The sequence below is a fragment of the Leptopilina heterotoma genome, unplaced genomic scaffold (assembly GCF_015476425.1).
Source record: "Leptopilina heterotoma isolate Lh14 unplaced genomic scaffold, ASM1547642v1 Lhet_54, whole genome shotgun sequence".
In the NCBI taxonomy this organism is placed as follows: domain Eukaryota; kingdom Metazoa; phylum Arthropoda; class Insecta; order Hymenoptera; family Figitidae; genus Leptopilina; species Leptopilina heterotoma.
Window position 1 is genome coordinate 4,706,298 of NW_025111118.1, and position 12,370 is coordinate 4,718,667.

Sequence of the window (12,370 nt, forward strand, 5' to 3'; positions counted from 1 at the left end):
TAATAAATTATTTAATTTTGTACTTAAATAATTAAGTTCTAGTAGAATTTTCTAATAAAAATTGATTTAAAAATTAATTGCAATCAAAGTTTTAGATAATAATTGAATTTTTGAGAAGTTACTAATAATTGCAATTTTTAGAAATGTAATTGAATTTTAAAAAGGTTTGAAATTAATATCTTTTAAAATTCGAATTTTTCATATTATTAATTAAAAATTCTATGGAACTAATTTTTTTTAAGAAGCTTAATCGAAATTTTTTAAAATTATTTAAAGTTTTTATTTTCTAATATATATACTTTTAATTGAAGAATTTCCGAATAATTGAAAACAAATGAATTTAAAAATTCTCAACATAATAAAACGATTTTATAGAAGATCATTCAATCTTTTTTAATGAAATATAATTAATAAGTCTTAAAATAAATATTTCTATTTTTTCCTCACAAAATAATCAGTGTTTTTAAAAAAAAATTTTCGAAATCCAGATCAGGATCAAAATTCACTGTCATTTCCCTGTTTTCCCGGTCCAACAGCCACCCTGAATTATTTTTACGTACTATAATAAAATTCTTTGCAAAATTAAATTATTTAAAAAATTTTATAAAATTCTTCTCAAGAATAAAATTATTTTTATAAATATTTAAATTCTTTCATGAATAATAAAATTCAATTTATTAGCAGAGAATAAGAAAGAAGTAAATATTTTTGATGAAAATTAGGAAAAAGTCAAGAAAATAAAATATAGAATGGAATTTTTGTCAGTTTTGTGAAGTGTCTAAAACCAGTTTTTTTGGTCGTCAAGTTTAATTATTCGATAGCCACTTTTTAAAAATTAATTATCGAATACGAAGTCTGATTTATTGTCTCCATAAAATCTACATTGTTAGAACAATAAAATTAATTTGTCAAGTTCTGTGTAGTAACAATCCGATTGTCACGTAAAAGATACCTTTAGTCCTATGTAACTATTTACGAAAACTAATTATTTGATATAATAGTCGAGTGACCGCCTATTTGAATGAATCATCAGTGATTCTCAATAAGAATTCGAAAGTAGCAGCATGTAGCAACATTTTTTTATTTTTCAGCGCACTTACATTCAAGTGTCGCCTTAGAGTTGAAATTTTGCGTTGTAGGCAGAGAGTTAGTAACCGTAGGGCTATATCATGCGCCAGAAGTAAACATCATAAACTATTCGCAAAGCCGAAGCGGAGGTAGTCGAGACGAGGCTGGCAATATTTGCAAGTCACAGAGTCCCGAGTGAATTATTCCGGAAAAGCTTCAAAGCTCTGCCGGATACTTCACGAATATGGACTGAGAAGTGTAACTCCCTCTTTCTCTCTCTTTCTCACTCCTCTCGCATTTTGCAGCAAACCATGAGTAGAGAGAGAGAAAGAGAGAAAGAGAGCGAGAGTTATACTTTTCAGTGTGAGAAGAGCTACACAGTACGATGAGACGAATGAAATAGAAAGAGACAACCCGAGAAAGAGGGTTGACGGAGGTCCGAGGTTTAATCTCTCCCCAGTCGTAATCCCTGCAACGACATATACACATACATACAAATACGACGATAACCTGCCTAGTTATATGTTTCTGTATTATTCAACAACATCCTGAACAACCTCTTCATATGCACAATTGTACATGTACATATTTTGTCAACGTGAATCCTTTCAAATGAAACTGTCATCAAAATATTAAACTCATATATATACCCACATTTTCCATTGACGATGAGAAAAAAAGGAAGCGCAACCCTCTTCTATAGACATTTATACAAAAACAAATAATAATTCATCTCTAGAAAAAAATTCCAATTACTATTTTACTCAACAATTCCATTACATGTCGGAAAAACGTTTAAAATTCTCCCATTCAAACACTTTCCTTTAATAAATAAAGGCAAAATTTTCAACACTTTGCAATAATTATATTGCCTACCCTTTCATCGAATTTTTACACTGAGAAAACGATTTATTTGCTTCAAACATATTTTATTAAAAATCAAACTTAAAATATCTTTGCTATACAATCAAACAATATTTAAGTTTAATTGAAACATATTTTTTAGTTCATTAAAAGAAATAATAAAGTTAATTCAAACATGGTGGTTGATTTTAAATTAAATAAACTTTTAAGTTTGAATTAAACACATCTTTTGTTTAAATCAAATCAGAAAATATGTTTGAATTAAATATAATTATTCAAACAAACATTAATTTTTTAATCAAAACAGTAGATATTTCATAGCTTACAAACTAATTTAAATTAAACAAAACCACTTGAAATTATTTTATTATTTGAAAAATTAAGTATCCTAATGTTTTCTCAGTGTACATTCAATGATACTTTTTTCAATTTGAATATACTTTTTTTTCGCAAATAAAAGGAATTTTTTAATAAATACCCTCTTTATAGAATTTTTATTAAACTTTATATAATAACTTTATTACTATTCTATTCTTCATTTGACAGGTATTTTTACGTTCATGCATTTTTACGTAGCAATAAAATTTTCATTTTAAAAAAATTCCAATCTAGAATTTTTTAATTTATAAATTGTAAGCGCAAAAAATTTTTACGTACAACTTTTAATAAAAAAATTTGTTAAAACAAAAATTCTGTTTAAAAAACATTTCCTTTAAAAACATTCTAGTTTTGCATTGGAATGAAAAAAAAATTTTTCAAATTTTAGCCAATTCATTCTATTCATCGGGCTCGAATGAATGAACTAAATTTGTTTACAATATTCCATTTTTACGAAATTTCAATATTATTCGTTAATTCTTCAATTAAATATATATTAAAAAATAAAAAATGCAAATAAAAAAAAATCCAATTAAACTTTTTCAAAAAAATTAATTTCGAAATTCAATTATTTCTAAAAATTCACGGTATATTGTTTTTAATATTCAGTTATTATCTAAAATTTTAACTGAAATTCATTTTGAAATAAATTTTTATTCGAAAATTCTACTAGAATTTAATTATTTAAATACAAAAAACAATTTGATTAAAATTGTATTAAAAATAATTGAAATTATGCAATGAGTTTTAATATTTATGAAAATAATTGAATTCCTAAAAAGAATTTTATTATTTACGAAAATAATTGAAATTTTGTCAAGAATTTTATTGAAAGTTTTGAAAATAATTGAATTTCTGCAATAATTTGTAACTTTTCAAAAATACAATTTTTGTTTCGTGTTTTTAACTAAAATTCTTCTATAAATGCATTATTTTTAATAATTTTTCAAAAAGTTCTTTGAGTATTTTCAAATTCATTTGTTTACAATTCAATTTTTCGGACATTCTTCAATGAAATTTATTAGAAAATAAAAACTTCAAATAATTTCCAAAAAAAATCCGCAATTAAACTTTTTAAAAAAAATTAATTCCACAGAATTGTTAGTTAAAAATATTAAAAATTCTGATTTTTAAAAATTTTAATTTGAAACATTTTCAAAATTCAATTATTTCTAAAAATTGACGCTCTAATATAATGTTTTTAATATTCAATTGTAAACTAAAATTTTAACTATCCATTTTTAAATCAATTTTTATTAGAAAATTCTACTAACTACTAGAATTCAATTATGTAAATACAAAAAAACATTTTATTGAATAGATGATTGTTTCTTAAAATTGAATTCTCATAAAGTATTTTATCAACAAATTTTTAAATATAATTGAATTCTTATTTCAACGAATTTTAATAAAATTTGTAAGTAGGTATAATTACATTTTTCGAGGAATTTGATTAAAATTGTATTAAAAATAATTGAAATTCTGCAATCAGTTTTATTATTTATGAAAATATATGGATTCCTAAAAAGAATTTGATTATTTACGAAAATAATAGAATCCCTGTAAAAATTTTATTATTTATGAAAATAATTGAATGACTGCGAAGAAATTTATAAAAAAAGATTTCTAAATAATTGAAATTTCTGTGAAATTTTTATTATTTTATGAAAATAATTAAATGTTTGCGTAAAATATTAAAATTTTTTTAAATAAATGAATTATTAAATTGAATTTTATTAAAATAGTAGATATTAATAATCATTGAATTGTGGAACATTTTTGAAAATAGTTGAAATTTTGCCAAGAATTTTATTTAAATTTTTGAAAATAATTGAATTTTGAAGAATTTAATTTTTTCTAAAGATAATTGAAATTTTGACGAGAGTTTTTAAAAATTTTTGTACATAATTGAATTTTTAAAGAAATTTTATTACTTTTGAAAAGGTAATTGAATTTCTGCAATTACGTATTTTCTCAATCAAATTACGGACTTTACGGACCTTTTTTTAAAAAAAAAACTGACTTTTACGGGATTTACGGACCTAGTTCGAGACCTGTATTAAGTAAAAAAAATCTATTTAGTGAAACTTTCAATTACTTCTTTTCAAAATTATTCAAAATTATTCTTTTCAAATTTTAAATAATTATATCAAATACCTAATTAATTGAAAATTAAATATTTAGTTAAGAATTCATTAGCTTAATATAATTAATTGTAAAAAGTAAATATTGAGCGATTAATTTTCAAAAATTTTACATATACGTGATAAAATTTCTCTGGAATTAATTTTCTCTTTATAATTTTATAAAGTTGATGCAGTTTGATAGTGTAAATTACGTAAAGTGTGTCTGCGGTGGTGGCATAGCCTAGAGTTCCCTCGTGTAAGCCATACTCAAACATTTCAGGTCTCAAAATAGTCCCTTATCCGTTTCTCATAGATCAAAGGTGCCGAGAGAGTTTCCCCGAGTTGTGAGTCGCAGGTGCCATAATTCTACCCACATAAAGTCCCCACGACTCTTCGAGTGTAAAAGTAGTTCTTTAATCCATGACCGACAGGAAATGTCCGTGATTTACTAATACTCATGCTTTTAGCAAATCCAAAAGTACAAATGATCCAAGTGATTTATATAATATTTTTTTTAAAATAATAATAATAATAATAATAATTTCAAAGGAAAAGTAAAAAGAGCAGAAAACTCCTAATCATATTGTAAAAAAATAATAATAATAAAAATATCCCTTGATTATTTTTATTATTATTATTGCCTTGATTATTTTATGACTTTAATTTCAATTATTTTCAAAAAGTTTTCTCAATTCAATCAAATTTTTTTACAGAGATTCAATTATTTTTAATGCAATTTTAATCTAATTTCTCGAAAATGGAAATTATTCTTAAAAATTTTATTAAAATTCGTCAAAAGAATTTTAATTATTTAAAAATTTGTTGATAAAATTCTTTATGAGAGTTCAATTTTAAGAAACATTCAATTATTCAATAAATTATTTATTTTTGTATTTAAATAATTGACTTCTCGTAGAATTTTCTAATAAAAATTGATTTAAATATGAATTTCAGTTAAGATTTTAGATAATAATTGAATATTAAACTCTAAATTTTAATTAGTAAAAATGCTTTCTAATTTGAATTAGTGACTGATAATTAACAACAAAAATAATAAAAATTAAAAGACTAATTTTGGATAATTTAATTATTCGACAGGGTGGTGGGCACAACAGAGTGTGGACAGCGACCTTGATAACTCTAACACTTGGAAGCTGGATAGGCAAAGTTGGTCCACGACCGGCAGACGGAGAAATTGCATCCCTAACGTCAACAAGAGAACGTCTGGAAACAGTTAGACAGGTGTTGTCCGAAGTTCCATTAATCGATGGCCATAATGACCTACCTTGGAATATCAGGAATTTCCTACACAATCAACTCGCGAATTTCGATTTTGATAAGGACCTACGACAGGTGGCACCATGGAGCAAAAGTGCCTGGAGTCAGACTGATCTCCTCAGACTCAGACAAGGAATGGTTGGCGGACAGGTAAACATTTTTAAAAAACTCACTAAACTTCTATATTTCTTCTATTTTTTAAATTCTTCCAAAAAAGAATTTTTTTACTCTCTAAATAAACTTTCTAAATTTAAATCAGTAAAAATTGAATAATTAGTTATTTTTCACTAATTGATGAAGCAAAAAGTCATCCCGATTTTACTAATAATTTAAAATGTTCTATTCAATTTCTAACTAATTCAGATTTAGAGAATACTCTAAACCATTATTCTCACTAATTTCAATAGCAAAATATCAACAAAGATTTACTAATAATTAATTATTGCTAACTAATTCAAATCTAGAGAACAATATGATCTATATATTATTTTAAGTAGTCAAGGTAAATAAGCAGTCAGACGACTAAGATTGAATTTTACTTTAAGCAGACTTAAGTAGTTTATCCTACGAATGCTCAGACAAAACTCAAAAACAACTAAATAAGACCAAGATGACCTTTAATTCACAATTATCAAATTGTATTGAAGAATTCTAATCGAAAGAATTTGTGATTTAATTAAAAATTATACAAATCAGATTGTAAGTAGTTTTCCCAGTGAATAGTCAGACAAAAGCACTAAATCATAATTGAACAAAAGCCAAAACTAAAATTCAAAACAGATCAATCGTACTGAAGAATTTTAATCGAAATTCAAACAAATTCGATTCCAAGTAGTTCACTCTCCGAATAGTCAGACAAAGCACTGAATCTAAGTAGGTGAGGCTATTAATCGTCAGACAAACGATACTAATATATAGCAGGGTAAAACTTTGTTCTAGAATTTTGCAGAATAATTTAAACAGTAACGAATTTTAACTAAAATAATTTAAATAATTTAACTAAAATAATTTAATTCAATTATTGTTTTCTAAAATTTGTAACTAAGATTCTTCTTTAAATAAATTATTTTTAATTATTTTCGAAAAAGTTCTTTAACAATTTTCAAATCCATTTGTTTGCAATATTCAACTTTACGAAAATTCAATATTATTCGTTAATTCTTCAATTAAATATATATTAAAAAATAAAAAATGCAAATAAAAAAAAATCCAATTAAACTTTTTCAAAGAAATTAATTTCCAAATTCAATTATTTCTAAAAATTCACGTTATATTGCTTTTAATATTCAATTATTAACTAAAATTTTAACTGAAATTCATTTTTAAGTCAATTTTTATTAGAAAATTCTAATAGAATTCAATTATTTAAATACATAAAAAAAATAATTAATGGAATAATTAAATGTTTCTTAACATTGAATTCTCATAAAGAATTTTTGGAACAAATTTTTAAATAATTGAGTTCTTTCGACAAATTTTAATAGAATTTTTAAGAATAATTACATTTTTCGTGGAATTCGAATAAAATTGTATTAAAAATAATTGAAATTCTGCGATGAGTTTTATTATTTGTGAAAATAATTGAATCCCTATAAGAAAAATTTGATTTTGTTTTAACAATATTAAATATTGTTAAAACAAAATCAAAGTTTTGTGAAGAATATTATTAGGTACTCTTGAAAATAATTGAATTTATGCAATAATTTGTAATTTTTCCAAAATTAAATTTTTTTCATCGTTTTAACTAAAATTCTTCTATAAATCCATTATTTTTAATAATTTTTTAAAAAGTTCCTTGAGAATTTTAAAATTTATTTGTTTACAATTCAATTTCACAAAATTTCAATTATTCGTAAATAAACTAATAATAATAAAAAACTTCTAAGAATATTAAAAAATACCTCAATTAAACTTTCTTAAAAAAATTAATTTCACAGAATTGTTAGTTAAAAATATGAAAAATTCTCATTATTAAAAATTTTAATTTGAAACATTTTCAAAATTCAATTATTTCTAAAAATTCACGCTCTAATATAATGTTTTTAATATTCAATTATAAACTAAAATTTTAACTATCCATTTTTAAATCAATTTTTATTAGAAAATTTTACTAACTACTAGAATTCAATTATTTAAATACAAAAAAACATTTTATTAAATAATTGATTGCCAAGAAATTTATAAAAAATTTGTAAATAATCGAATTCCTGTGAGATTTTTAATATTTTAATTATGTTAATAATAAAATGTTTGCGTAGATTTTTTAAAACATTTTTTTATACAATTGAATTCTTTTAGAAAATTTTATTAAAATAGTAGATATTGAAAATCATTGAATTAAGGAAAATTTTTGAAAATAATTGAAATTTTGCCAAGAATGTTATTAAAATTTTTGAAAATAATTGAATTTTGAATAAGAATTTAATTATTTCTAAAGATAATTGAAATTTTGACTAGATTTTTTAAAAATTTTTGAACATAATTGAATTTTTGCGATGGATTTTTATTACTTTTGAAAATAATTGAATTTTTGCAATCATTTGTCAATTTTTCAAATTAAATCGTACAATTTACGAACTATTCGTCCTCTTTCATTCAAATTACGGACTTTACGGACTTCAAGCAAATTTACAGACATTAACGGTATTTACGGACCAAGTTCGTGCCCTGTTACTATTAATTAGTTATTTTTTGCTAATTGCTGAAGCAAAAAGTCAGCCACAATTTTACTAATAATTAAACATGTTCATTTAATTCAATTTCTAACTAATTCAGATTCAGAGAGTACTCTAAACCATTTGTTTTTCCTAATTTCAACCAAAATTTACGAATAATTAATTATTATTAACTAATTCAAATGTAGAGTACAAGACGATCTTTATATTCTTTTAAGTAGTCATGGTAAATAAGCAGTCAGACGTGATTTAAATTGAATTTTACTTTAAGTAGACTTAAGTAGTTTATCCTACGAATGGTCAGACGAAACTTCAAAACAATTAAATAAAACCAAGACCTTAAATTCAATTATATTGAAGAATTCTAATCAAAAAAATTTAGGATTTATCTAAAATTATACAAATCAGATTGTAAGTAGTTTTCCCAGTGAATAATCAGACAAAAGCACTAAATCATAATTGAACAAAGGCCAAAACTAGAATTCAAAACAGATCAATCGTATTGAAGAATTTTAATCGAAATTCAAACAAATTTAATTCCAAGTAGTTCACTCTCCGAATAGTCAGACAAATTACTGAATCTAAGTAGGTGAGGATATTAATCGTCAGACAAACGATACTAATATATACCAGAGAAAAACTTTGTTCTAGAATTTTACAGAAAAACTTAAACAGAAACTAATTCAGCTACTTTAGTTTAATAAATAAATAAATATATAAAATAAGAATAAAGAAATATTAAACGAAAAAAAAATTTATTTGAGTCAAATAAACGATCTTGTAAGAAGGAGAAGAAGAAGAAGACAAAAACGGTCCATAATCTACCCTGTTTGACATTTCATTTTTACTCTCAAGATATTTTGCTACTTTTCTCAACGGCAAAATAACATGCAATGTAGCTGCCAACTTTCTTTCTTCGATTTCCTATATCCGTCGTTGCATGGACGCTATGCTCTACATTCACAGCATCCTTGTACGTTTGGTACTCATCCACCATACATAATGCAACTAGCTAGGCCGCAGTACTGGCTGCATTGCTCGTACCTTCCAGCCAAATGTGCAACGAGGTAATTTCCTCTATATATATACCCACACGATAATATACCAACAGTAGACACGATTCAACAAAAAAAAAAGAAAAGAAAAAAAACTACTTTTTCAAATCCTTTTACAAGATTATCACATTTATCCAAAATCTACTTATTGATTTTTTCATCACCATTTCACTCTTATATTGTTATAATACAAAAAAGAAAAAATATTCCCCCAGTGCATTGTGTTATTTATACTATCGCTTACATGTACAAAACCCTGACTATAATATACAAAAAGAATATTATAAGTTATGTAAAGAAAAGAAAAAACTTGACACAAAAAAAGTGAATTTAATTAAAATTTCAATTAAATTCACTTTTTTTATAACAACTTTTTTAATTCGTGAAGCAATTTTAATTCTTATTTTCCGATGTTCTTCAGATATAATTAGAAATTTAATCAGTTTCCTCACATTACTTCTATCTCGTCGTAATCGGTGTGGCTTTTATTATCCTTCTAGGCTGTTGGAAAGAGTCGACTGACTTCGATTAGTCGTTAAAGTTAATACCCCTCTTCAGTTTTGATCTCTTCAGAAATCGAGAATTTCCAAACTTCCTCCGCAAAAGCAATGTTAAAACTATATAAGACACTCGAACAATTCAAGAAAATCCCTTCTGCTACAGAGTTTTCAATTAAAAATTTAACCTTCATTTTATTGGGTCAATAATTATTATCCCACTGTTGACCGCAGGTATAATCCTTGTTTTATCTTTATGACTTTTGTCAAACAATTCTAATATCCTATTTATGAATCTCATAACAAAAATTTTTTATTTATTTTATACGTAAAATTATAATAAAAATAAAAAATAATAATACAGTGGAAAAATTTATTTTATTCAAAAAACTGATTAATTGTCTACTATCAAATAAACATTTACTTGAATCAAATAATTTTTACTTAAATCAAATATATTTTTACTTCGAACAAATAATTTTTATTTTAATAAAATAAATATTTTTCTGAATTAAAAAATTTTTATTTAGAGTAAAAGTGACAGTTATGGCGCGATTATAATTTTTATTTTCATCAAAGAAAATAAGAAATATTTTCCTGAATCAAATAACTTTTATTTAAGTCAAATAAATATTTTACTTAAATCAAATAATTTTCATTTAAGTCAAATAAATTGTATTTGAACCAATAATTTAAGTACCTATTTCAAGCAAATACAGGGTTGACACGCTTTTGCTCCTTTTAAATTTTCTGACTTTTCCAGGTTTTCCAGGTATTTAAAACTACATTTTGTTGCCAACAAAAATTTAATTTTGTTTTTCCCTGACAAAATTAAATTCCAGGCAAAATTCATACTTCTTGACTCTAAAGAATATTCTCAATCAGTTTAAAAATTATTACTCAGAAAAATGTTCCATTGCTTCTTTTTTGCATAAATATTAAATCATTATTATTTTTCCATAAGAATTAAGATTTTCAAAAATTTCAAATTCAAACCTTTTTAAAATTAAACAATTTTCAAAAAATTATTATAAAACATGAAGACATCGATCACTCCGAGTCTTCGACTCGGAGCAATCAATATCTTCATGTTTTATAATAATAATTAAAGATGACCGACTGATAAAATCATTATTTTATATTTTATAAGAATATTTTTACTGTAACTTCATAAAAATTATTCTCATTTCAATTCAATAATTTTCTAGAATTTTTAACTAAAATTCTTCTTTAAGTTAATTATTCATTCATTTTTAATAATTTTTGAAAAATTTCTTTGGGGATTTTTAAATCCTTTTGTTTACAATTCAATTTTACGAAATTTCATCAATTATTCGGAAATTCTTCAATTAAATATATATTAGAAAATAAAAACTTCAAATAATTTCAAAAAAGTTGCATTAACCTTTAAAAAATTAAATCTACACAATTTTCAGTTAAAAGTATGAAAAATTCAAACTTTCAGAGATTATAATTCGAAACCTTTTCAAAATTCAATTATTTCTAAAAATTCACGCTATAATACTTTCTCTTTAAATTTGAATTAGTAAAAATGTTCACTATTTTGGAATTAGTGACTGACTTTTTGCTTTTGAATTAGTAAATTTTACCATTAAATTAGTAGAAACGACTATTTATTGGTAAAATTTGCTAATTCAAAAGCAAAAAGTCAGTCACTAATTAATATTAGAAAGCATTTTTACTAATTAAAATTTAGAGTTTAATATTCAATTATTATCTAAAATTTTAACTGAAATTCATATTTAAATCAATTTTTATTATAAAATTCTACGAGAATTCAATTATTTAAATACAAAAATAAATAATTTATTGAATAATTGAATGTTTCTTAAAATTGAACTCTCATAAAGAATTTTATCAACAAATTTTTAAATAATTAAAATTCTTTTAACGAATTTTAATAAAATTTTTAAGAATAATTTCCATTTTCGAGAAATTAGATTAAAATTGCATTAAAAATAATTGAAACTGTGTAAAAAAAATTTGATTGAATTGAGAAAAGTTTTTCAGAATAATTAAAAAATTTTGCCAAGAATTTTATTAAATTTTTTGAAAATAATTGAATTTTGAAGAATAATTTATTATTTATAAAGATAATTGAAATTTTGACGAGAATTTTTTTCAAACTTTTGACCATAATTGAATTTCTGTGAAGAATTTTATTACTTTTTAAAATAATTGAACTCTTGTGACGAATTTTAATGGTATATTGCTTTTTAAATAATTGAATTCTTGAGACGAATTTTAATGATATATTGCTTTTTAAATAATTGAATTTTGATAAATTATTGAAATTTAAGTCAAATAAACATTTACTAGAAACAAATAATTTTTGTTTAAATCAAAATAAATTTTACTTTATACCAATAATTTCAGTTTTTGAGGCAAATACTGTTTAACTGACTTAA

General features: G+C 23.1%; 1 protein-coding gene and 1 long non-coding RNA gene across 2 annotated transcripts in view; one reads left to right on the plus strand and one right to left on the minus strand.

The window, feature by feature from the left end:
* LOC122508444 (dipeptidase 1-like) overlaps nt 1-12,370 on the plus strand; it is a 238,973-nt gene that overhangs the window by 205,469 nt on the left and 21,134 nt on the right. Inside the window, exon 2 of the mRNA XM_043621800.1 lies at nt 5,535-5,864. Within this exon, the coding sequence (XP_043477735.1) occupies nt 5,535-5,864 (330 nt within the window). The remainder of the gene's footprint in view (nt 1-5,534; nt 5,865-12,370) is intronic.
* The window catches only part of LOC122508447, a 72,206-nt gene that overhangs the window by 48,987 nt on the left and 10,849 nt on the right, over nt 1-12,370 (minus strand). The gene's annotated exons all lie outside the window — the stretch shown is intronic.